Source organism: Drosophila erecta, unplaced genomic scaffold (assembly GCF_003286155.1).
Source record: "Drosophila erecta strain 14021-0224.00,06,07 unplaced genomic scaffold, DereRS2 tig00000000-arrow-pilon, whole genome shotgun sequence".
In the NCBI taxonomy this organism is placed as follows: domain Eukaryota; kingdom Metazoa; phylum Arthropoda; class Insecta; order Diptera; family Drosophilidae; genus Drosophila; species Drosophila erecta.
The window spans coordinates 7,114,014-7,135,955 of NW_020825194.1; the positions used below are offsets into that span (position 1 = coordinate 7,114,014).

General features: G+C 44.3%; 10 protein-coding genes across 13 annotated transcripts; 7 read left to right on the plus strand and 3 right to left on the minus strand.

Moving 5' to 3' along the window:
- Positions 1-26: 26 nt before the first annotated feature.
- Positions 27-2,178, plus strand: LOC6554931. 2 transcript variants are annotated; one of them, XM_001981774.3, is made up of 4 exons: positions 27-629; positions 723-1,207; positions 1,268-1,634; positions 1,695-2,178. In XM_001981774.3, the coding sequence occupies exons 1-4, from the start codon at positions 329-331 to the stop codon at positions 1,877-1,879; spliced, it is 1,338 nt and encodes a 445-aa protein (XP_001981810.2). In that variant the 5' UTR covers positions 27-328; the 3' UTR covers positions 1,880-2,178. The 2 variants fall into 2 exon arrangements, with proteins under 2 accessions (XP_001981810.2, XP_026839574.1); XM_026983773.1 differs by lacking the exon at positions 1,695-2,178 and having other exon boundaries at positions 723-1,211; positions 1,268-1,340.
- A 110-nt stretch (positions 2,179-2,288) lies between these two features.
- Positions 2,289-4,007, plus strand: LOC6554932. Its single transcript, XM_026980882.1, has 4 exons — positions 2,289-2,592; positions 2,654-3,144; positions 3,211-3,583; positions 3,656-4,007. The coding sequence occupies exons 1-4, from the start codon at positions 2,397-2,399 to the stop codon at positions 3,847-3,849; spliced, it is 1,254 nt and encodes a 417-aa protein (XP_026836683.1). The 5' UTR covers positions 2,289-2,396; the 3' UTR covers positions 3,850-4,007.
- Positions 4,008-4,720: 713 nt separating this feature from the next.
- Positions 4,721-7,486, plus strand: LOC6554933. Its single transcript, XM_001981776.3, has 6 exons — positions 4,721-4,798; positions 5,834-6,045; positions 6,109-6,599; positions 6,659-6,841; positions 6,913-7,096; positions 7,152-7,486. Exons 2-6 carry the CDS (start codon positions 5,841-5,843, stop codon positions 7,337-7,339), a joined length of 1,251 nt encoding a protein of 416 aa, XP_001981812.1. The 5' UTR covers positions 4,721-4,798; positions 5,834-5,840; the 3' UTR covers positions 7,340-7,486.
- An 82-nt stretch (positions 7,487-7,568) lies between these two features.
- Positions 7,569-9,078, plus strand: LOC6554934. 3 transcript variants are annotated; one of them, XM_001981777.3, is made up of 3 exons: positions 7,569-8,493; positions 8,552-8,735; positions 8,787-9,078. In XM_001981777.3, the coding sequence occupies exons 1-3, from the start codon at positions 7,648-7,650 to the stop codon at positions 8,957-8,959; spliced, it is 1,203 nt and encodes a 400-aa protein (XP_001981813.1). In that variant the 5' UTR covers positions 7,569-7,647; the 3' UTR covers positions 8,960-9,078. The 3 variants fall into 3 exon arrangements, with proteins under 3 accessions (XP_001981813.1, XP_026839483.1, XP_026839482.1); XM_026983682.1 differs by having other exon boundaries at positions 7,586-8,493; positions 8,552-8,739; positions 8,787-9,062; XM_026983681.1 differs by having other exon boundaries at positions 7,586-8,493; positions 8,781-9,062.
- A 961-nt stretch (positions 9,079-10,039) lies between these two features.
- Positions 10,040-11,921, plus strand: LOC6554989. The gene is made up of 4 exons (XM_001981778.3): positions 10,040-10,134; positions 10,412-10,638; positions 10,702-11,568; positions 11,632-11,921. Exons 2-4 carry the CDS (start codon positions 10,425-10,427, stop codon positions 11,826-11,828), a joined length of 1,278 nt encoding a protein of 425 aa, XP_001981814.1. The 5' UTR covers positions 10,040-10,134; positions 10,412-10,424; the 3' UTR covers positions 11,829-11,921.
- Positions 11,922-11,963: 42 nt separating this feature from the next.
- LOC6554990 lies at positions 11,964-14,371 on the minus strand. The gene is made up of 3 exons (XM_001981779.3): positions 13,582-14,371; positions 12,997-13,522; positions 11,964-12,936 (listed from the first exon to the last, which is right to left on the minus strand). The coding sequence occupies exons 1-3, from the start codon at positions 14,134-14,136 to the stop codon at positions 12,755-12,757; spliced, it is 1,263 nt and encodes a 420-aa protein (XP_001981815.1). The 5' UTR covers positions 14,137-14,371; the 3' UTR covers positions 11,964-12,754.
- Positions 14,372-14,512: 141 nt separating this feature from the next.
- LOC6554991 lies at positions 14,513-15,947 on the minus strand. The gene is made up of 3 exons (XM_001981780.3): positions 15,298-15,947; positions 14,725-15,238; positions 14,513-14,670 (listed from the first exon to the last, which is right to left on the minus strand). Exons 1-3 carry the CDS (start codon positions 15,814-15,816, stop codon positions 14,513-14,515), a joined length of 1,191 nt encoding a protein of 396 aa, XP_001981816.2. The 5' UTR covers positions 15,817-15,947.
- LOC6554992 lies at positions 15,939-17,562 on the minus strand. The gene is made up of 3 exons (XM_001981781.3): positions 16,970-17,562; positions 16,378-16,903; positions 15,939-16,319 (listed from the first exon to the last, which is right to left on the minus strand). Exons 1-3 carry the CDS (start codon positions 17,510-17,512, stop codon positions 16,135-16,137), a joined length of 1,254 nt encoding a protein of 417 aa, XP_001981817.1. The 5' UTR covers positions 17,513-17,562; the 3' UTR covers positions 15,939-16,134.
- Positions 17,563-18,458: 896 nt separating this feature from the next.
- LOC6554993 lies at positions 18,459-20,232 on the plus strand. Its single transcript, XM_001981782.3, has 4 exons — positions 18,459-18,907; positions 18,996-19,498; positions 19,562-19,931; positions 19,995-20,232. The coding sequence occupies exons 1-4, from the start codon at positions 18,550-18,552 to the stop codon at positions 20,201-20,203; spliced, it is 1,440 nt and encodes a 479-aa protein (XP_001981818.2). The 5' UTR covers positions 18,459-18,549; the 3' UTR covers positions 20,204-20,232.
- A 153-nt stretch (positions 20,233-20,385) lies between these two features.
- Positions 20,386-21,858, plus strand: LOC6554994. The gene is made up of 4 exons (XM_001981783.3): positions 20,386-20,612; positions 20,669-21,165; positions 21,220-21,589; positions 21,646-21,858. Exons 1-4 carry the CDS (start codon positions 20,408-20,410, stop codon positions 21,849-21,851), a joined length of 1,278 nt encoding a protein of 425 aa, XP_001981819.1. The 5' UTR covers positions 20,386-20,407; the 3' UTR covers positions 21,852-21,858.
- The last annotated feature ends 84 nt before the right edge of the window (positions 21,859-21,942 follow it).

Here is a 21,942-nt window from a genome sequence, read left to right on the forward strand (position 1 = left end):
TTTTGCATTAAGATGGATTTCGAGTAACAGAAGCTTGAATGCTAGAAATGTGCCAAGATTTTGAATTGAATATCTCAAAATGACGCAATAAGTATTTGCAGGTGCATACTTGATTTAATCACAAAAAATCCTAGTAACATCATATATACAAACATTTTGATCTTACTTTGCACTTAAATACAAATATTCCGCCAACCAATATCGCAGAAACTGCGATCTCATCATGAGAATTTAATTCCGGACGCACCTCTCTAGCCAAGTTATTTCTCACAAATTAATATAAAACAGTTGACTGATTGTTGGGTAAGAGATAAGGTTTATCGCTGACATGAAAATTAATTTCTCCCGACAGTATTTAAGAGATTCGCCGAGTTGTCTAATCTTCCAGTTAGTGCGCCCAAGTCGAACAGCTTATTACAAAATGCCTCCCCAGACGAAGGATGAAGAGGTTACCGAAAGGCAGGTCGCCATTCCGGATTGGGTTGAGCCAAAAGTCTTTGAGGATCTGCTCAAAAGGAAGGTCAAGGATTATAGGAAGACCAAATCCATGAGGGCTAAGGCAGGAGTCGCTGCTGGCGAGAACTATGCCACCGTAATGCTAAGAATTGAACTGGACGTTGAGAAAGAAGGTGCGTATTTATTCGTTTAATTGGACGTGTATAAGTTTGGCTAAAATTTGCAAATTAAATAAACCTTTTAATAATTATACACTGCCCGCCCAGATAACACTCAAACAACCGAGGCGTTCATGCTTAAAACTCCCCACCAGTCAGAGCTGTATCGCAAACTAGTAGAAAAGACAGATATCTTCGATGTGGAGCGTGGCATGTATCTGGAAGTAGTGCCCGAACTGGAGCAACTGTATCGCGATGTGGGCTTGGAGGTCAAGTTTGGAGCAGAACTCTACGAGATAGAGGCCGGCGACTACTATGTCCTGCTGGAGGACCTCCGACCACGTGGCTTCAGGAACATAGACCGCCTGGAAGGCATGGACCAGGCTCACACCGAATCTGTGCTCAAGAAGTTTGCCCAGTGGCATGCAGCATCTGCAGTCCGATTCGAAACCAAGGGCCCGTATCAGGAGAAGTACACGAAGGGTTTTTTAAAGAACGAGGACATCGTAGAAGCGTTCTTCAACCGGAGTATAAAAGTTTTTCTGGAAAACGTCCATCTGTGCAAAGATTCAGAGACCTATCTAAATGATTTTGTGGGTACTTATCTTGTGATATGCGTATCTTAAAATCTTATATCTTATCATCAATTGCAGCGCATTGTCTCCGGCAAGACATTTGAAATTGTGGATAATCTGAACAATCCGAGTCCTGATGAGTTCGTTGCGTTAAACCATGGCGATGGTTGGGCCAATAACATAATGTTCCAGTACAACACGAAAGGCGAGATACAGGATACCTACTTTGTCGATCTGCAAGTCCCTAAGTGGGGCTCAGTGGCACAGGATCTTTACTACTTCCTTATGTCTTCCACAAGCTTGGACATCAAAATATCAAAGTTTGATTACTTCATCTGGTTTTATCACGCCGAACTGGTGAAGCATCTGAAACTGCTTGGGTATTCGAAAACACTACCCACCTTAAGGAGTATTCACGACGCTCTCAACAAATACAGTGGATGGGGTGAGTTTACAATCGCAGCCCAATCGTTAGTCCAGATCTTATAAAAGAACACGTTTTCAGCGTTCATCTGCGCCTCTACTATATTGGCATGTGTCCTTCTGGATCCCATAGACGGAACTGATTTCGATAAGGTTCTTGGTGACGACGACAGCGCCTTTAAGAAATCGCTCTACATAAACCCCAGGTTTCGCAAGCATATGGAGGTTCTATTGCCATGGCTTCAGCATCGAGGAGCTATGGAGTAGATACTTAGCATGTACTTAAATCGCATAAACACCTTTTTTTAAATATGAACTGTAAGGATGGCATATAGAAACACGCTGCTGTGTTTTTGTAGTAATGTTACTATTTAAGGTTGTTTAGCAAATGGTGTTCCCCATAACCGGAGTCTCCATTTGTGAATATGAATATCACTATAGTTATTAGTTCATTGGCATGCCATTATTTTAATTATCTCCAAACACCTATATGACATTCAAGCCTTTATATGGGCACATATTCGTATATATATACATCATGTAAGTGCACCGATGCATACCACCCATTTGTTTTGTTTTGTATGCATCGTTTGAGGGTTTGTAACCAAGTTGTTTTGAGAACTCTCTATAGCCGGCGCTCTCTTTGTTTTGCGACAAGCTTGTGCAGCTTTTGGAGCTTTTGGGTCGGCACTTGTTTTGTTAGCAAACAAAGATACAAAGGGAAAAGTTTCGCTGGCACATTTGTGCAGCACCAGCCGGCAAATAAACACTTAGTCTGGTCGCAATGAAGGAGGAGACGGGAACAGTGCCTTTGCCCACCTGGCTGAAAGCAGACCTATTTGAGGAAGTGCTAGGTAGGCGTTACGGCGACAACTATGCCGGAATCAAGAGCTTCGAGGCGGAAGCCGGTCTCAAGCCGGGTGAAAACTACTCCACAATCATGCTGCGCCTCAAGTTTGAGGTCGAACTGAAGTCGAAGGGTGAGTGTGACTCAGTGTCGCGGCAAACAATGGACAGTCAAACCGAAAACCTCATCATCAGATCACACCATCGAAAATGTGAGCTATATGCTCAAGACGCCACATGATTTCGAGATGTACCGCGAGATTCTGAGGAAGAACAACATGTTTGCGGTGGAGCGAGATGTGTTCCTGCAGGTGATTCCAGAGCTGGAACAGATGTACAAGGACGTGGGCCTGGAGGTCACGTTCGGGGCCAAGGCCTATGAAATCGACGCGCCCGACGAGTACGTACTCCTGCAGGATCTTCGCCCTTTGGGTTTCAGGAACGTCGATCGCCTGGAGGGTCTGGACATGGCTCACACCAAGTGTGTTCTGAAGAAGATGGCCCAGTGGCATGCGGTCTCGGCCACCAGGCTGCATCTCAAGGGTCCGTACGGCCAGAACTACCTGCAACCCACCTACGCCGATACCATGAAGGAGAACATCGAACAGGTGGCAGAAACCTTGGGCAATTATTTCCTCAAGTGCCTGCCACTTTACGATGGTTACGCGGAGTACAGCGATGCGGTTGTAAGTTTCTTTAGCCATGTGCACTTTTGCTTGCACCAGTAACCACAAAATAATCTATCTGTGCAGCACAAGATACAGCCCAATATCGTCGAGCTTATGTATGCCATGAACACACCCGATCCGCAGGACTTTAATGCCCTGAATCACGGCGACTGCTGGACCAACAACATCATGTTTAGATACGACGCCGAATCCCCCGAACCGGCGGAGACCTATTTCGTGGACCTGCAACTGCCCAAGGTGACCAGCGTGGCAAACGATCTGATCTACTTCCTCCTGGGCTCGACAAAATTCGACATCCAACTGAGTCAGTTCGATTACTTTATCAAGTACTACCACGACCAGCTCGTCGAGCACCTGAGATTGCTGAACTACCCCGAAGCAAAGACACCCTCGTTGAGGTTCCTCCACACTCAGCTGTTGAAGTATGGACGAGTTGGTAAGTGGAAAGCTCGCTCTGCAAGCGCTCCAGCTGTAGATAACCAAGTTTTGGTTTGCTTTCCCATCGTAGGGTATCACACTGTCCTGATGCTCTGCCCACCTGTGCTGCTCGATCGCACTGAAGATGGGAATCTGACGGATTTCGTCACCGAGTCGGATAACGGCGATGGTCTCAAGATGGCAATGTACTCCAATGCCCGCTATAAGAAGCACGTTAGCGCCATCCTCACGTGGATGAACAATCGAGGTGCCTTCCAGTGCTAGTCCTCATCACTTTTTGGATTGGATATATGTGAATGGAAACTCTAATAAGTGATTCCTAACGATCTCAGGGAAAAAACGAAAAAATATAGATTTTGACATTTTTAACAGCAAGCACATACAATTTATTGCCCTTATATAAATATACTTATACATGACTTTTAAAAATGAATTAAGATTGTAGCGGAGCAAATACGAGTACAGTATGTATAGAAGTCATGGTTCTCATTAGGCGGATCGTAAGCCTATTTACATAAATACAACGATGTTATTAAGTAATGAGTAAATAAAGATATTTACAAATTCTAGTTGCTAGTTGACCGCTTTCTTGAAGTAAACCAGGGCTATAAATAAAAGGCCTTAACTGGCCTATTAAGCCCCAATCAAAGGTACTCAAAAGGCGAATGGTGGCCATGTAGACCAGCACTTTGCAGGATTACTAATATTCTAATAATTGTTTATAGAGTGCGCGGTGCTCGTGCAGAAATCGCAGCTGAACTGTCTATCTACCCATCACATGTCACGCCCGCAAACATCAATTAATGAGGAATCACGAAATAATTAGAGCGAATGGCGAGCGCAAAGAGGAACTCGGGTGCCCGATCCCGATAAGGAAGCCGAATCAGGAGCGGGAACAAGAAACAGTTTTCGTTATCAATCAAACAATTGACGGTGTTTGCGTCTCTATATCATATATCACTCACCTCTCGCTCTGGCACACTAGCTCGCACCCGCTCTCGCCAACGCCAATTGCCACTCTTTTGCCGGTTTTGGCGAACTGAATTACAAAATAAACTTCAATCGAATGCACGCGATAAGGAATTTCTTTGCCCATACCCAAATCGGGCCAAAATCGAGCTTCCCGAGCACAGCGACTCGTATTTCCCACTCGACAGTTGGCCGGATTGCAGTCGATCTATCAGCCCGCTCCGTTTACCAATTAAGGAAAAAGGTTTGCTACCAATGTGTGTGTTTTCGCAGAATTGGGGGTTCCAAAGGACAAAGTGCTATAAAAACATGGCTCGGATGGGACTGACATCTAGTATTCAGACTGTTATTGTGGTGGACTGAGCGACTAAGAGTGAAATTGAAAAACAAAGAAAGTGCATGGAAAATTCTTAAAAAAACAAAACTAAACTTTTATTTCGAGTAGGTGGTATTTCCCAACTTGTGTTTCGTAATGCACTCAAAACTCATAGCAGGTGTTTCATTTTTGTGGCATGTGACCTGATTTATGATTTTTGCTCATTAATTTGCGATAATTCCGATAATTCCCTAATCAATGAAAGCCCCACAAAAGTTCGGTAATTACCCGTGTTGGAATGACCACAAATCGCCAAATCACGTTTCTCCAACTACTTTCGAAAATATATATCTTAAAAGGGGTGCATTTCCCATGGAATTGTTAGTAATACAGTTAATATGGATTTAACTGCATACTTAAAAAAATATCAGGTAGTGCCGCAATTCTCTTCAAGTATTGAAGAAAACACTTGAGGGTGCCATTAGCAGTTCTGAGTGTTAGCTTGAGTCATAGTTCTATTGAGATCACTGTGGAATTGAGTTGAAGGTCCACATATTGAGGTCTTATGACTTCTGCAGAGATAGCTTCATGGGAAATCATTCAAAAGTTATTGCACTTAATGGTGTTTTATATTTTTTCATTTTATTGCATCAATTTGCGTACGGTATGATAATTTTTCGCCAAAGATTTATATATACTCAATTTGTCGGCCCCATTTGATGTAATTATCTTAAAGTACACAAATCTCGAGAGGTTCTTTGATTAGTGGGTGGGGCACAGACCAGAACGCACTTTATTATTCAAATATTCCGCGCCTTTGGCAAGAAGGGAAAGTGGCGCCACCTATGATTGATGTATGTCTAACAATCATTTCGTATACGACCTGTTGGCCATGCCGACAGTGGAGTTAAGGCATTTGATTGTTGTTATCAGCGCTACGTTTGCTTTGGCATTTCATGGCAGATTCATCATGTCTGAGGCCACCAATGGACACAGTGAGGTGCCAGCCAGTGATCTTCCACCTTGGCTGTCGAAAATCACTCTGGAGAAGGCGGTTCAGGCCCAGATCGGGGACTTTGAGAAGATCATCTCGATTAGCCCGCAAAAGGGCAGCAGTGATGGCGATAACTATTCCACACAGTTCCTTCGTTTGCTGGTGGAAGTGGAGCTGCTTGGTGAGTGAAGAACTATAACACACAAAAGCTTATAGATGTATAGCGCTTACATATTGCTTGCAGACCACAGCACTAAGGATCTTTCCTTCGTTCTGAAGGCGCAGCACAACAACGAAATGATGGCGGCCATTCTGGCCAGGTTGAAGCTCTTCCAAAAAGAGGAACAAATGTACCATAACATTATACCCAAATTCGAGAAGCTCTACGCGGATGCCGGCAAACCCATTCAGTTCGCGCCCAAAGCCTTCAAGCTGGACCGCGACCTGGGAGTGGACTACATTCTGCTGGAGGATCTGCATCGTAAGAACTTCAAGAACGCCAATCGCCTGGCCGGCCTGGATCTCGATCACATGCACAAGGTTCTCGAGAAACTGGCCGCCTTCCATGCGGCATCCGCCTGCTACGTGGAGCACCATGGTCTCTTTGGCGAGGAGTTCACCGTGGGCGTTTTCAGTGAGGCTAATCGTCAGCTTCTTCAGGAGTTCAATGCATCGGGCGCGTTTTTGGCCCAGCTCAAGAAGTGGAAGAATGCGCAGAAAATTTATGACAAGTTGGTGGGTATCTTTTGCACAAAAGAGTTGAAAATCGATTACAAATCTTTTTCCCTTTTTAGGCTGATAGCGATGACTACTTGGTGGATCGTCTGCTGCAGGATCAGCAATACAATACCAGAGAATTCAACGTGCTCAACCACGGAGATTGCTGGGCCAATAACGTGATGTACCAACATGATGCATTTGGAACTATTAAGGATACCCTTTTCGTGGACTTTCAAGTGGGAAAATACGGAAGTCCGGTAGGTCCTGCAAATATGGGTTGACTCTGCATATTCCATTCTGATAAATACCCTCTGTTTCTTATATGCAGGCCAATGATCTGTACTACTTGATATTGTCGTCGGCTGCTCCAGAGCTGAAAACTGCCAAGTTTGACTACTTGGTGCGCTACTATTTCGATAATCTTATCGAGAATCTAAAACTACTGCAATACCACCGACCACTGCCCAAGCTGAAGAACCTGCATGCTTCCCTTTTCCGCAACGGATTGGCAGGTGAGGAGTCCAGTATCGTCATTAAGATAGCACCTTCATAATGCTTTATTGGCAGCTTATATGGTGGTGTCCAAGGTGCTGCCAGTCGTCATGCTGGACAAGACAGGCGATGCTAATCTGGAAAGCTACATAAGCGACGAGTCCAAAATGAAGAACGCCATGTTCACCAACCCGAAGTACGTCCAGGTGATGATCGAGGTGCTGCCATGGTTGGACAACCGCGGCCTGCTCGACTGGAAGTGATTACCTTCCAAATGTATCTGTACTTTAATAATGACTATTTAATTGCGTCATCTACAAATTGCGTTGAAAGTCAAATAAAAAGATAATAATATTGTAAATGCCCGTTGATTGTCGATTCAAAATAGAATCGACGTCATGTGTGCAAAAATCATTATTCTTAATAGCTAATTTAAAAATTTTCAACGTGAGTGGAGTTCTAATTATGTTGTACTCGTAATCTTTCAGTTTTTTGCATTAGAAATTTCACTCAATAGTTACACTTCCTAACAAAATTCAGAGATTAAAATTTTAAGCGTATTTTAATAGCCATGAAAGTACCGAAAATTCCCGAGTGGGTTTCCGCTCTGTCCTTGAATCAGGCAGTCCATTCCGTCCTGGAGGATGGGGACCAGATCATGACCGTCATCCCAGGCGTCCATCTTATCCAGTTCCGTAACTGCACTGTGCTGCTGCCAATCCGGGTGAAGGTCCAGTTGCGGGACTCCACAGTGAAGAATTTGTTCTTTGTACTGAAGGCTCAACATGGCAGCGACCTTCAGGCCATGGTGATGAACCAGCTGAAGATGTTCCAAAGGGAGCACCAGGTTTACCACAATGTCCTGCCCAAGTTCGAGGAACTCTACAGGGAGGTGGGCAAGGAGGTGTCCTTTGGTCCGCGAGCTTTTAAGCTGGACTACAACATCGGTGTTCAGTACGTCCTGCTGGAGGATCTCAAGTCCAAACACTACAAAAACGTTGTACGGCAGGATGGCTTCAACAAGTTGTGTCTGAAGCAGGTGCTCAAGAAACTGGCCCAGTTCCATGCCGCCTCCGCCGTGTGTGTGGAAAGGCACGGCGCTTTTAGCAAACTACTGACCAACGGAGTCTACACAAAGGCCAACCAATCTATCCTGCAGGATCTGAACGATCCGGACACCTTCCTTTCTCAGCTGCGTCGCTGGCGTTTGGGCGATCATTTCCACAAACGGTTGGTGGAAAAGGAGAAGGACCTCGTTGATGGGCTGTTATTGCTCCATTCCACCGACTCCAATGAATTCAACGTCCTGAATCACTGCGACTGCTGGGTGAACAACGTGATGTTCAAGTTTGACCAGGCCGGTCATGTGGAGGACACCGCGCTGCTCGATTTCCAGTTGGCTAAATATGGATCTCCTGTAGGTATCCTTTCTAAGCTTCCAAGTAAATGATTGTTTACTTAATTACTTTTTCCAGGCCCTTGATCTGTACTACACCATCTTGTCGTCCGCTGAGAAGGACATTAAACTAGCCCAGTTTGACAATATGGTTCAGTACTACTTCTACCATTTGCTGGAAAACCTTAGAGCTCTAAATTTCCGAGGCAGCCTACCGCAACTGGAGCATATTCGCGATGCGCTCAACAAAAACGGACTGGCTGGTGGGTAAGAAATATGAACTACATCAGAGCTAATCATTGAATGAGTTTCAGCCTATGTGGTGGTCACTCGAGCTCTGCCCATAACTATGATGAATCAGTTCGAGGACGAGGTGAACGAACGATATGCCTCCAAAATGAAGTGTGCCATGTTCACCAGCCGGAAATACATCCAGGCGATGAAGGATATCCTGCCCTGGATGGAGGAGCGCTCTTTGCTTAATTAGGGATGAATCAAAGTTCCCGTGTTGGAATCGACCCAATTTAATGAATGAAAGAGGTATTCACAGGCTGTCAATTGATTCAGGTACAATGCTCAATAAACTTGATTAGCCGCCTTATCAATATTGTTTGGATTGATTTCGTTTTCAAATGCCAGTCATGTTGGTACGCTTTTTTAAGCACATTACGAGTATTTCGATATTTTCGCATGGGCTTACGTCTGCTATTAATAAAACCCATAATCGCGAAACTAACTTAAATTGACCTTCAATCAAAATTCCTTATCGGACGAGCCCAAGCCAATGACGCACCAGATCCCCAACTTGGACAACCCCCACATTTTCCGCCTTGGCATGACGAAGCGGCTCAATTAACAAATTTAGACCAGAATGTGTTTAAATAAGTATAGAAACACGAGTAACGACACAACTGAACTATTTGTGGGAAATTTAAATGAATTTGTTGCACAACAATTAAATTCCATGTCAACATTGCTTCCACAGAGAGATACAAAATTTCAACAAGGGGTTGTTTCTTCAATTACAGTATTCATAGTTGTGGATTGCTTATTCTGCGTTCTATCTAAATCAATAAGTCAGCCAATGAGTTATGCTAATTGTTTTTTCCATTATAGCTTCCTGTAATTGCTTGGCCATCAATTTAATAATTACAGTGTTGCGACAACTTATTCAGAAGTAACTAGGTAAGGACTAAGTTCGACTTAATATGCCAAAAAGGAGCACTTTGGAAACTGCTGAGAACATAGTTATTACAGATTTACATACGTAGTGATAAGATAACTTCGAAATTTAGGCGCTGGAACCCCCTTACCAAAGTCGAGCACTACGAAAACCAATGAAAATGGGTTTTGTGCAGGTCAATTATGGTATGACAGGTATGGGAACCCATTACATGGTCGGATTTAACCTTTGCTCTGCATCATATCTAGTATCGGTGGCATGGGTGCGCCTAAGCGAAAACCCGTTTACGCTATCAGTTCGGCCCAAACACATACACCCCGCACACACACTAGCACACGTGCCTACGGGGCACTAATAGTATAAAAGTTTGCGAATCGGACGGAGAGTTCAGTATTTGCTTGTCGTTGGAAACCGTCGGACACAGCAGCAGTGTTTTCTCCGAGCGGAATTTAAATTGGAATTAGAAATCCGCAAAGTCGGTCAGTAATAAATGACAATTGTATCAAATAAGATGGGCAGTTCGCAGGCAATCAACTAATCAAATACTAAATATTTAAGCTGTGATTTCTAAGCTGTGCCACGCCACTGCAAATGCAAATATTTTAGACTTTGATCACCCTGAAAACGGAGGCTTTCGCTTTCGTTAACTGTAATTAAAATGAATGGAAAATGCGATGGAACTTTCTCAATTGCTTTGATCTTGAACCGCTGATCGCTTCCGCCGCGAAACTCAATTAATTGATCTACCGCTTACAGCATCAGCATCGAAATGTCGCCGAACAACAGCTCGGAAAAGCCCCTCAATCCCAACGAGCATCTGCACATACCGAAATGGGTGAACGAGGACTACTTCCTGCCCATTCTCCAGAAGGATGTGGACAACTTTGACAGGATCGTGCACTTTGTGCCCATTGCGGCCACTGCGCCCGGCGAGAACTACACATCCATTATGATCCGAGTCATTGTGGACATACTGCTGAAGGGTCAGTGACTTAACAAGGATGCTCGCTTTTCCAAAACTAATTCCAGCGTATTCCCTTTTCCAGATGGCAGCGAGCAGAAGGTCTCGTACATTCTGAAAACGATGCTAGTGGCGGACAGTGGAGCGGATGTGGTCAGTGGCTTGGGTCTGTTCCCCAAGGAGAGGAAAATGTACGAGGTGCACATCCCGCAGTTCGTGAAGCTTTACAAGGAGGCGGGCCAGGAAATCGAGTTGGCACCCAAGTGTCTCCACGTCGAGGCTACCGCCGAATTGATTACCCTGGTTTTCGAGGATCTGAGCCGGCAGAACTTCAGGAATTTCGATCGGCTAAGGGGATTTGATCTGCCGCACATGCGCCAAGTGCTCCGGAAACTGGCCGAACTGCATGCTGCATCCGTGGTGGCCAAGGAAATAAATGGCCCCTACGATTCCCTGTACTCCATCTCCATGTACAACGAGAAGAGTCGCGAGCTCTTTGTGACGCTGGGTAAAATGCGACAGGAGCAGTTCCTCAAGGCAATGCGAACCTGGGACCTCGAGGATGCCGAAAGCTACATCGCCCGGATGTTGAACCCCATGGAGGTGTTCGAGGAGGCTCTGCGAATCAACCAGGTGGACGAGAACGAGTTCAATGTGCTGAACCACGGGGACTGTTGGTCCAACAACATAATGTTCAATTACAAGGACAATGGCGAGATCGATAGAACCTTGTTCGTGGACCTGCAGATAGGCAAGTGGGGCAGTCCGGCCCAAGACCTTTGGTACCTGATCACGACATCCGCCTCGCTGGACATCAAAGTGAAGGAATTCGATCACTTTATACACATCTATCACCAGCGCCTGGCGGAGTGCCTTCAGCTGCTGAACTACTCGAAACCCATTCCCACGCTCAGGGATCTGCACATCATGATGCTGAAGTACGGATTCTGGGGTTGGTATACTTGAGCTTATACATAGAATGAAAATTTCAACGAATGAATATTTCAATTGGTAGGTCCTCTCACCTCCATGGGTGTGATGGTGGCCACACTTATGCCCACGGACAAGGATGCCAACATGAAAATGCTGTTGGCCCCAGGACCCGAGGCGGATGCCCTGCGATACAGGACCTTCATCAATCCCTACTACGCCAAAGCCATGAAGGTGCTGCTGCCTTTCTTCGATTACAAGGGACTCTTGAAGTCGAATTAGCCTTGATCCGGAATTCCAATTGTGGTGTAGCCCATTTGCTGTGATATCATATATCATGGGCGCAAGCAATAAATAAGAATTTGATTTAATTTACACATACTTCGCTTGGTTTCATCACTAAATCGCTTCCCCAGACTTGGCGTGGTAACAAAACCGTCAACAAAACGTAAGAAACTATCATCATGACTGGCTAAAATTGGTTTCGCGTGTGTTGAGCTTGAAATGGGCCCAAATGACGTCGTCTTCAAACTTTGCTGCCGTATGATAAATCTTTAACTCTTTCGTCGAGCGTCCAATTTATCAACTAGTGACGTATGTGCCAACGTAAGTTCCTTAACTTTTCCCCTTTAATGGTAATCAATAGTTTAACGAAAATAGGCGCTGTTGATTACTATTTATTTCTTGATAAAAAGTAAAACAAAAGGTGGGAATCGACATCAGACTTTTCTGTAATCGCGTTGAAATCTATTGACTTCTCCGAACCAAAAACCGCACTTGTTTGCCACACTCCATAAAATCGTAATTCTATTTAATCAGCCGGAAACATTCTATAAAATAATTGCACACCCAGCATTTGGCATTGATGGCAAAACTGCGTCACAATGAGGTTTTAATTGCCCGAGGCATTCATATACTCGTATGTAATTGGGAACACGCAAATAATTCTCATTCATGGGGCATCCAGATGAGCAGCGATAGAATGATGTAAATTAGCGATTCAAATGAGCCAAACATTTAAATTGTTTGTTTCTAAAATTTTAGCTTGGCTTGGCATGTGTTGTTGCAAACGTGCTTAGCAAACCGCAGAAAATGTAGATTGATTATGAAAGTTGGAAGATGGCGAAAGTTAAGAAACCTAGGATTTATTTATTCATACCTTACTGGACATTTTAACTACCATTTAATCATATATTATTCGAGTACTTTCAGGCATGGAGTAAGCCCAACTGATCCAACCGGGCCAGCACTATTTTGACATCTTTAATGTAACCTTCAGAAAAAGTGCATTTCCATCGCTTTTCCTCATTCTGGAGCAGATCGCCAAAGTCGACCGACTTATCCCTCAATGCCCACATCAGCGGTAGGAAGGTGCTGATGAGGAAGAACTCTGTTGTGATTGTACACAACTTTGGTCATAAGTTGAAACTTGGTGAAAGCGGTAACTCACCGTAGTACTTGTGCTGATGCAGACGCTGCCAAAGACCCGATTGAGTGGGCATGACACCCGCATAGCCGATCTTCTTCAGAACATCCTCCAGAACGGAGAAGTAATAGTTGATGAGTTCATCCCAGTTCTTCCATCGCTGCTCTGGCTCCAAAAGCATGTATATCGAATAAACCAGATCGAATGTCAGGGGAAAGCGATTGCTGATTTGAAAGTCCAGCAGCATGCAGTCCTCGAAGGATCCAGGCTCCTGGTACTTGAACATAATGTTTCGCAGGTGCAGGTCTCCGTGGCAAAGCACCCAGTACTCGTCCCTTTTCTGGTTCCCTCGAAAGTCCTTCCACTCTTCAACGAGTCGCGCCAGGAAATCGTCCTTGATGCTCTCGAAGTACGGCTTGTACTTATTCAGCTCCGGCTCCTTACCCAAGAGTTCCACGAAGAATTCCATTCCAGTTTTCATAAAGGGCTCGTTCAGGACGTGGGGCATCTCAAACAGTCCGTGGGTGTACGGCTCTAGGAACTCTGGATGCTAATAACAATTTACATTAGAAGAGGATTCCTTCTCTATAGTGACTTTGAAAAACTTACCTCACTCTGCACTTTTAAGCTGGCTGCATGCCACTTGGCCAGTTTGAAGTAGACGCGGCGTATCTCATCCAAGGTGGCGTCCCGATCCCGAAGCACAAGGTAGCCCATCTCGACCAGATCCTCAAAAATCAGAACCTGATGCGGCACCAGACTGTGGTATATGCAATTCACGTGTAGCTTGGTGCTATCGCCGATCTGGCGAAGAATCCGCTCGAACTCGGGCAGCACCTTTGTGTACAATCCCATCTCGGTTTCGAAAATGGGCGATCCTCCGAGCATATCCTTCTTGTGTCCCTCCGCCTCTGGCATTGTCTTGATGATCAGCGACTTCTGGAACTCCCCCTTCCGGTTGGTGTACTTCACCCTTGCCCGGAACATGATGCTGGCATAGTGATCTCCCTTCGCACTCGCCGGGCAGAAGCTCAAATCGGTTACCCTGACCACGGCCTCCGAATCATGGGCTTCCAGCACGCGGGCTATGAACTCGGAGTTGAGCCACTCAGGAGGCACCAATTCGTCATCATTAAACTGATGGTTATCGGGGTTCTCGGACATATTGTTTACTAACTTCTGTTGTGATTTGCAGCGAAGAGCGCACTAAACAAAGCTCAATTTCAATGGCACCTAAGTGGAATTTCAGAGAGAATTTCGTTTTTGAATGCAGTTGTGTGGGACCTAGGAAGCTTTTTTCTCGTGATAAAGAAGAGCTTTTTGTTTCGCTTTGAAATTCATCTTTGTTGTGTATCTCATTTGGAGCATCGACAGAGAACTAAGAGAAAAAACGTGCCTATTCGAGCGTTACCAAAACACCAGCCTTATAAATATCATCTTTAAAGCTCTAAAAAAAATAAAAATATGCATATACAAAACTTTATTGTCGGTTCTCAGATTAACACTGCTCTTAAGCAACACTTGATTTTATTTACCAATCTTATAAATCCTCAAAATATCCAGATCTTTCAAATCGGGCCAGTATTATTTTGCATTCTTCAATAAAGTCACGTAATTTTTCATCAGTTTCTTCGTTAGATGCGGACGCAAGGTTCAGACCTACCGACATGGGCAAGTAGGTGCTGAGAAAAAGAAACTCTGGAATAGGAACTATATATTTACAGCCACAATCTTAAACAGATATAACCTTACCGTAATACTTTAGGCGGCTCATTTCCGTCCAGAAGGCAAGGGGATCTGGCAATACTCCGTGGTAGCCAATCTTTTTGAGGCTTTCGCGCAGAACTGAGAAGTAGTAGTTCATTAAGGTCTCGAACTGCCCAATGCGCTGTTCCCGGCCCATTAGCAGGTAAATGGAATACATGAGGTCCACAGCCAGAGGAGCAAGACAGCAGCCTTGGTAGTCGAGCAGCATGCAATCCTCGAAGCTTCCGGACTCCTCTTTATGCTTAACCATTATGTTCCGGGTGTGGAAGTCCCCATGGCAGAGCACGTAGTATCCAGGCTGAGGATTGGTTTGGTACTCCTTCATGATATCACGCAGTCGGTCCTTAAAATGGACTTCTATCTTCTCAAAGTGCGACTTGTAGCTGGCCAACTCAGGAATGCGGCCCAAAAAATCCTTAAACGAACCCATGCCCGAGCTCATATAGGGTATATCAACTAGACAAATGCCATCCTTGAATTCCTTAACGAACTCTGGTCGCTAATTAAAGAAATCATTTGGCAGTCGTAAAATGCGATGTTTTTTCGATTGTGGCGTACCTCGTTAATAATCTTCATGCTAAGTGCGTGAAATTTGGCCAGTTTCAAGTATGCACCACAGATCTCCTCATGCGTGAGCTCTCGATTTCGCACCATGGCATAACCCATCTCGGACAGATCTTCAAAGATCATTACTTGACGTGGTTCCAGACTATAATAAATACAGTCCGCGTAAAGCCTGGATGTATCATTGTGTTCTCGCAATATCCTCGCGAACTCTGGCAGGACCTTTCTATACATGCCTATTTCAGTTTTAAATAGAGCTGAACCGGCAAACATTTCCAAAACCGTTTTAATAATTAGAGACTTGGAGAAGGATCCCTTCTGGGTTGTGTATTCCACCAGAGCACGAACTATAACACTGGCATAGTTATCTCCTTGGGCACTTCCTGGGGTGCAATCCAGTTTGGTAACCCTGAGGTCCGGTTCATTTTCGTGGCTACTCAGAACTTCGGTCACAAACTGCACACTTAACCATTCTGGGACACTCAACTGATCAGCTGAGCTATCTTCAGTCATGTTCTACTCCGTGGGGCAATATTACTAATACTGGTATAAACTTATCAGGTAAAATCGCATAAATTTTATATAAAAAGGCGTATGGCTACTGAGCATCGTGATGACTAAACGCCCGAGGGAAACTAAAAACATTCACGCTCGCTGAATTTTCGATGTTTTGATTGAGCTTTCAAGCTCTTTGAAACTCACTGCATTTCACAGATGGTCTTGTTTACTATTGTTTCGAAGACGAAAAGCTTACAGATTATTAATGTATTTAAATGGTATGTGACCAATTCAAACTGCATTTATTCCTCTTTATATCACGCTTACACTTTCTTACAAATCGTCAAAATATCTTGATTTCTGGAATCTGGCCAATATAGATTTGGTTTCTTCTATAAAATCTTCCAGTTCATATAGTTTCTTATGTGTTTCTTTGTTGTGCAGCATATCCCCTATGTCCAACTTATGCGTACGCAACCCAATCGAAACTGGCAAGAAAGTGCTCAGCAGTAGAAACTCTGGAATTAATACAATTGCAATAATAAATCCTTTAGCCAGAGGACGACTTGAAATTACCGTAATATCTATGGCGTTTCATTTCCGCCCAAAATCCTTGAGGCGTGGGCATTGAGCCCTGGTAGCCAATCTTCTTGAGAGTCTCTAGGAGGCTGGACAGGTAGTAGTTCAGCAAAGTCTCCAGCTCCGCTCTTCGCTGTGCCGGCCCCATCAGCATGTAAATGGAGTACATAAGATCAACGGCCATGGGAGCCACATTACAGCCCTGATAATCCAGCAACATGCAGTCCTCCAAGCAGCCAGTTTCCCTATTGTGCTTGAACATCATGTTGCGGGAATGGTAATCTGCGTGGCAGAGAACGTTGTATCCTGGCTGGGGATGGTGTCGATACTCCTGCATGGTCTCCCGCAATCGGTCCTTAAAGTGCAGCCTTATCTTCTCAAAGTGCGGCTGGTATTTGTTCAGTTCAGGAATGCGACCCAACATTGCCGTAAAGGGAGCCATGCCCCCGTTTATAATGGAACTGTCCATCAGCCCGGGCATTTCACACAATCCGTTCTTAAACTCACTCAGATACTCAGGTTGCTGAAAATAGAGAGTTTAATACATTATATACGTATTTGAAAGCTACATTAATCGATTGCTGCAAACCTCGTGAATGAACTTCATACTGATGGCATGGATCTTGGCCAACTTGGAGTAGGCACTGCAGATTTCCTCCCTTGTGAGGAAACGATCGCGCACAACTGCATATCCCATCTCGACCAGATCGTCAAAGATGATAATCTGATGTGGCCGTAGACTGTGATAGATGCAGTTCACGTATAGCTTGCTTGGATCCTTTGCCGTTCGGAGAATCCTCTCCCACTCGGGCAGTACCTTACTGTACATTCCAATCTCAGTTGCAAATAGTGGAGAATCCTTAAACATATCCTTTTTGATACCCTCCTCCACGGGCATCGTTTTTATGATAAGCGACTTGGTGTAGTTTCCATTCTGCGCCGTATATTCCACCCAAGCGCGAAACATTATGCTGGCATAGTGATCGCCCTTGGCACTGGCCGGAGTGAAACTCAAGTTGGTCACCTTCAGGTTCGAATCCTTTTCGTGGCCACTCAACACCTGAGTCATGAACCGAACATTCAGCCACTCCGGAGGAGTCAACTCGTCGGCATTGAAATTTTCTTCTGCCATATGGACGCACCTTTGGGTATTTTTACTATACTGTTTTCAAATTGTTTTAGAGGGAGCCCTATATACATATGTGTATTCGATTTGTTAGAGCTTTTGGTGTAAATGTAAGAACGAAATTGTGAAATTGTTATCAGTTTCATTTTGGCTCGCAAGTTACCTGAGAACCAAATGAACAACTGAATTCGCTGTGTTGAGTTTTCAGTTTGTTTGGGGCTTTAAAGCTTTTGAAAATAACTACAGATGAAAACATATTTTGTATTCTCCTAAAATAAGTGCACAATTACGATTGTGTATCTGTACACATCCAACTTCTAGGCGTCCTATGAGGAACATCTACCCATTCTTTGACAACCTTGGATTCCTTAATATTACAGAACTTTGAATTGAAAAATGTGTGCAAAAGTAAACCCCGATTCTAAATTAAATTATCACTGTATTACTTTACTTTACTTATTAAGACCAGTTTACTGCCAGTTCACAGTGCTCATCAAAACTAATCTCGCAGCTCACAGGTGACGTCCAAACAATATCGTAACTTCACGATGACTAGCTAGGTATAAGAAAAAAAAGTAAACAAAAATAATTGCTGTCGCAAACTATTTTTGTATGCCTATAATAATGAGTTAGCAAAAAAAGATGTCTGATTAATAATTATACAAGCACACGCGTTACGAATTATTTTACTGCTATCTGTGCCGCAAAAACAAACAAACTATCTATATACGATTGTTGTTAAATAATTAAAACAACAAATACTTTCTTTGTATCGGTAAAACTCATTAAACGGCTGGCTATCGACAAACCATCTATCAATTGATTGTCAAGGCCTGATAAACTTTGTTGGCCATGCTAATTTGTCAAATGCTCTTTAAAATACTCTTCAAAATGGCAAAATATGAAAGAGAGGAAAGAGGAATTCGGTTAGAACTTGTAACAGCAAAAGGCCAAAAAAGATTATATATGCAAGCCAAGTTTAGAAAATTGATCAATTGATACGCCTGAGACTCGTATACGTACATATATAATAGCAACTTCGTATGATTATGATTTCACAACACGAAATGGGCTTAATGATAAGGGACGCCAGAGAGAACCGATTTAAAGCTCTACCGAAAGAGTCTAAATCCCAGTTGCCAACTAGCAGTTGCCGAAATAGGTTGTGCTGGCCAAATATAAAAGTTAACATCATTATGTCCGACAGCGATGAGATCGTAAACCCCAATGAGCATCTGATCATTCCGGATTGGATCAATGAAAAGTATTTCGAAGATGTGCTGGCCAAGGAGGAACCCGATCATGTCAAAGTGATGAAGTTCACCGTAGTGGCTGCGATTCCGCCCGGCGAGAATTTCACTTCGACCATGCTGAGGGTTTATATCAAACTGGAAATGAAAGGTGAGTTGGCCAAAAGCGTGCGTGCGAAAGATACGCAGATGCGGATAAAGTTCAAGCACATTAATATAAACTGGCAACATGATTGCAGATGGCAGCGTCAAGACCAAAACATACATTTTCAAGACGATGCTGCCCGAGGAGCGAGGAGGCAGCGACATCAACGAGTTTGGCCTCTTTCCCAAGGAGGCCATGATGTACAAGACGTACCTGCCGGCATTCGAGGCGCTCTACAAGGATGTCGGATGGGACATTCAGCTGGCGCCCAAGTGTCTGCACACCGAGGTGCGTGAAGGAGACATCCACTTCATCTTCGAGGATCTGTGCGTAAAGAGCTACAAGAACATGGATCGCACGAAAGGTCTGGACATGGAGCACATGACCAAAAGCCTGCACAAACTGGCCGAGTACCATGCGGCCAGTGCGGTTTACGAGGAGCGCCATGGTCCGTATCCCAGCGAATTCAGTGAGGGCTTCGTTACGAGGGATATGAAAAAATTCCACGTTGATGGGTTCCAGATGAAGGAGAAAGCCTACAAAAAAGCAATGCTCTCGTGGGGCTTGAAAGACGCCGATAAATATATTAAGGCATTTGTAGGTTTGCAACAGCTGAAATTTCAAGTGCTAGAACTAACAGCTGTATACATATTTTTTTAGCCCACTGTTGACCAATATTGGGCTCAATGCCTGAGTACTTTGGACTTGAATCCCGATGAATTCCATGTGCTTAACCACGGCGACTTTTGGTCGAGCAATCTGATGAGCAGCTATCTGCCGGACGGAACCATCGAGAAGCTGATACTAATCGACTTCCAGATTGTCATGTGGGGCAGTCCGGCAATGGATCTGCTTTTCTTCCTCACCCTCTCCCCCACCAACGATTTGCGCATCAAGCACTTCGAGCATTTCGTCAGGATATACTGGGAACGTCTGATCGAGTGCTTGAAGGTCCTTAAGCTGAAGAAGCCCTTGCCAAAGCTTCGTGATCTGCAAAACTCCATGAACAACAAGAACCACTCGTTTTACGGTAGGTTTCAAATGCAATCATTAGCTATAGATACTTCAGCTTGAAACTGTAATTCTTCCGCAGCTTTCTTCAGCATCCTGAACCACCTGCCCATTATTCTCTTCCCCACCGACAAAGACAGCAACATTCACAGCTTGTCCGCTCAAACGGAGGAAGGCGAAAGGTATAGATTACGTTTGCTCTCAAATCCCGCCTTTGGAAACGTTATGAAGGATCTGTATCCCTATTTGTATAACCGGGGAATTCTGAACTTTGAGGACTACGATGTCTGATTTCTTGTCCGGCAATAAAATAATAGGGGTATTACGAAATCTTCTTTATCTGGGAGTACCGCAGAAGTGCATAGCTTATCAGTATAAATTGACAGTCATCGAGTTAATCGTTCACTACCTAAGATAAAAAATTATCTCCGGAGACGATAATATTTTGTGATGGGCTCAGCATAATGTCGGTTAGGACTTGGATCAGTTGTAATCATGCCGCGTACCGTGAAGATCGAGAATCCCAACGAGAGTCTCGTTGTTCCCAAATGGTTGACTCGGTCAAAGTTCGAGTCCTTGATCGCGAAGGATGAACCTGATTGCACCAAGATAGACCATTTTACCACTGTGGCGGCGGTGCCACCAGGGGGCAATTTTGCATCAGTCATGTTGCGAGTTTACCTGGATATAGAAATGAAAGGTATGGTAATGGAGATGCTATGTATAAGAACCATGTGGTAAATCCCATTCTCCCAGATGGAACTCAGAAAAGGAAGTCATATGTGGTCAAGACCATGCTGGACTTGGTCAAGGGTGGCAAGGCGGTGCATGAAATGAGGTACTTCCACAAGGAGCAGCAGATGTACTCCACCTATTTGCCGCAGTTTGAGAAAATCTATCGTGAGGCGGGGCGTTCCGTGCAGTTGATGCCGAAATGCCTGGAAATCGGGCAGATAGATGGAAATATATATTTCATTTTTGAGGATCTTTCGTCTCAACATTTCGTGGCTGTAGATCGCATGAAAGTAGTGAGTATGGAGCACATGCGACTCTCCCTTCGCAAGTTGGCCGAGCTACATGCGGCCAGTGTGGTGTACAGGGATAGGTATGGACCGTATCAGGCCGACTTTGATAATGGATTCGCCAGGAAGGACAAAATCCAGCAAAGTGTGAGAAGATTTGAAGTAAAAGCACCTGAATACAAGGCTGCCATGGCAACTTGGGGCATAGATGAGTGCTACCTTAAGAATTTCGTAAGGCTCCTAATAAAACCATAAATAGCTCCTTAGTCATAACCTTAATTACAGCCCACTAGTGAGCAGTACGCCAAGCTCTGTCTGGAGTCCCTCAATGTGGATCCACAGGACTTTAATGTTCTCACTCATGGGGACTTTTCTCTTTGCAACATTCTGTTCAAGTACGATGAGTATGGAGTTCCGAGTGAGGCGCTTCTAGTGGACTTTCAAATTTGCAAATGGGCAAGTCCTGCCCAGGATCTGCTGATGCTGATAATCCTTTCGGCTAGAAAGGATTCGGGCTGTATTGAACTCGATAATTTTGTGAGAATCTACTGGGAATATCTGATCGACTGCCTGGGAGTCTTGAAGTACGAGAAGCCACTTCCCCAACTGAGGCAACTGCAATCTGCCATCCACAAGAAGAACAACACTTTCTCTGGTATCGAATACAAATGTATTATTTTAGGATATGTTACTGACATTCTTTCACCTCAGCTTTCTTTGCCGTGATGAACCATTTGCCGGGACATTTGTTGCCCGTTTGCAAGGAAAACAACCTGCACACATTTAACTTAGAGGACGAGGTGGGCAGGAGTTTCCGTACCAAGGCATACACCAATCCCACCTTCGTGGAGGTCGTTAGGGAGCTGTATCCCCTTTGCTGCAACCGCGGACTCTTCAACTTCGAAGACTTCCAGTGATAGCAAGTTTGTGCATCTGACAGTGAAGCTTTCATTCGAACCTATTAAGCGAATTGTGTGCGAATATTGATTCCGGATTTTTCAAGTTTTC

What these genes read in the sequence shown, in the direction of transcription:
- LOC6554993 (XM_001981782.3), top strand. Translation starts at nt 18,550, where the DNA reads ATGATTATGATTTCACAACACGAAATGGGCTTAATGATAAGGGACGCC. An exon ending in TATCAAACTGGAAATGAAAG is followed by an intron (nt 18,908 to 18,995) that starts GTGAGTTGGCCA and finishes ACATGATTGCAG; the next exon opens with ATGGCAGCGTCAAGACCAAA. An exon ending in CAAGAACCACTCGTTTTACG is followed by an intron (nt 19,932 to 19,994) that starts GTAGGTTTCAAA and finishes ATTCTTCCGCAG; the next exon opens with CTTTCTTCAGCATCCTGAAC.
- LOC6554992 (XM_001981781.3), bottom strand. Translation starts at nt 17,512, where the DNA reads ATGGCAGAAGAAAATTTCAATGCCGACGAGTTGACTCCTCCGGAGTGG. An exon ending in GTATGAAGTTCATTCACGAG is followed by an intron (nt 16,904 to 16,969) that starts GTTTGCAGCAAT and finishes CTCTATTTTCAG; the next exon opens with CAACCTGAGTATCTGAGTGA. An exon ending in GAAACGCCATAGATATTACG is followed by an intron (nt 16,320 to 16,377) that starts GTAATTTCAAGT and finishes TATTAATTCCAG; the next exon opens with AGTTTCTACTGCTGAGCACT.
- LOC6554932 (XM_026980882.1), top strand. Translation starts at nt 2,397, where the DNA reads ATGAAGGAGGAGACGGGAACAGTGCCTTTGCCCACCTGGCTGAAAGCA. An exon ending in GGTCGAACTGAAGTCGAAGG is followed by an intron (nt 2,593 to 2,653) that starts GTGAGTGTGACT and finishes CCTCATCATCAG; the next exon opens with ATCACACCATCGAAAATGTG. An exon ending in CGGAGTACAGCGATGCGGTT is followed by an intron (nt 3,145 to 3,210) that starts GTAAGTTTCTTT and finishes CTATCTGTGCAG; the next exon opens with CACAAGATACAGCCCAATAT.
- LOC6554990 (XM_001981779.3), bottom strand. Translation starts at nt 14,136, where the DNA reads ATGTCCGAGAACCCCGATAACCATCAGTTTAATGATGACGAATTGGTG. An exon ending in GCTTAAAAGTGCAGAGTGAG is followed by an intron (nt 13,523 to 13,581) that starts GTAAGTTTTTCA and finishes AATTGTTATTAG; the next exon opens with CATCCAGAGTTCCTAGAGCC. An exon ending in GCATCAGCACAAGTACTACG is followed by an intron (nt 12,937 to 12,996) that starts GTGAGTTACCGC and finishes CAATCACAACAG; the next exon opens with AGTTCTTCCTCATCAGCACC.
- LOC6554994 (XM_001981783.3), top strand. Translation starts at nt 20,408, where the DNA reads ATGCCGCGTACCGTGAAGATCGAGAATCCCAACGAGAGTCTCGTTGTT. An exon ending in CCTGGATATAGAAATGAAAG is followed by an intron (nt 20,613 to 20,668) that starts GTATGGTAATGG and finishes CCATTCTCCCAG; the next exon opens with ATGGAACTCAGAAAAGGAAG. An exon ending in AGTGCTACCTTAAGAATTTC is followed by an intron (nt 21,166 to 21,219) that starts GTAAGGCTCCTA and finishes CCTTAATTACAG; the next exon opens with CCCACTAGTGAGCAGTACGC.
- LOC6554991 (XM_001981780.3), bottom strand. Translation starts at nt 15,816, where the DNA reads ATGACTGAAGATAGCTCAGCTGATCAGTTGAGTGTCCCAGAATGGTTA. An exon ending in GCATGAAGATTATTAACGAG is followed by an intron (nt 15,239 to 15,297) that starts GTACGCCACAAT and finishes TTCTTTAATTAG; the next exon opens with CGACCAGAGTTCGTTAAGGA. An exon ending in GAGCCGCCTAAAGTATTACG is followed by an intron (nt 14,671 to 14,724) that starts GTAAGGTTATAT and finishes TTCCTATTCCAG; the next exon opens with AGTTTCTTTTTCTCAGCACC.
- LOC6554989 (XM_001981778.3), top strand. Translation starts at nt 10,425, where the DNA reads ATGTCGCCGAACAACAGCTCGGAAAAGCCCCTCAATCCCAACGAGCAT. An exon ending in TGTGGACATACTGCTGAAGG is followed by an intron (nt 10,639 to 10,701) that starts GTCAGTGACTTA and finishes TCCCTTTTCCAG; the next exon opens with ATGGCAGCGAGCAGAAGGTC. An exon ending in GCTGAAGTACGGATTCTGGG is followed by an intron (nt 11,569 to 11,631) that starts GTTGGTATACTT and finishes TTCAATTGGTAG; the next exon opens with GTCCTCTCACCTCCATGGGT.
- LOC6554933 (XM_001981776.3), top strand. Translation starts at nt 5,841, where the DNA reads ATGTCTGAGGCCACCAATGGACACAGTGAGGTGCCAGCCAGTGATCTT. An exon ending in GGTGGAAGTGGAGCTGCTTG is followed by an intron (nt 6,046 to 6,108) that starts GTGAGTGAAGAA and finishes TATTGCTTGCAG; the next exon opens with ACCACAGCACTAAGGATCTT. An exon ending in TTTCCGCAACGGATTGGCAG is followed by an intron (nt 7,097 to 7,151) that starts GTGAGGAGTCCA and finishes CTTTATTGGCAG; the next exon opens with CTTATATGGTGGTGTCCAAG.
- LOC6554934 (XM_026983681.1), top strand. Translation starts at nt 7,648, where the DNA reads ATGAAAGTACCGAAAATTCCCGAGTGGGTTTCCGCTCTGTCCTTGAAT. An exon ending in TGGCTAAATATGGATCTCCT is followed by an intron (nt 8,494 to 8,551) that starts GTAGGTATCCTT and finishes TACTTTTTCCAG; the next exon opens with GCCCTTGATCTGTACTACAC. An exon ending in CAACAAAAACGGACTGGCTG is followed by an intron (nt 8,736 to 8,780) that starts GTGGGTAAGAAA and finishes TCATTGAATGAG; the next exon opens with TTTCAGCCTATGTGGTGGTC.
- LOC6554931 (XM_001981774.3), top strand. Translation starts at nt 329, where the DNA reads ATGAAAATTAATTTCTCCCGACAGTATTTAAGAGATTCGCCGAGTTGT. An exon ending in ACTGGACGTTGAGAAAGAAG is followed by an intron (nt 630 to 722) that starts GTGCGTATTTAT and finishes CTGCCCGCCCAG; the next exon opens with ATAACACTCAAACAACCGAG. An exon ending in AGACCTATCTAAATGATTTT is followed by an intron (nt 1,208 to 1,267) that starts GTGGGTACTTAT and finishes CATCAATTGCAG; the next exon opens with CGCATTGTCTCCGGCAAGAC.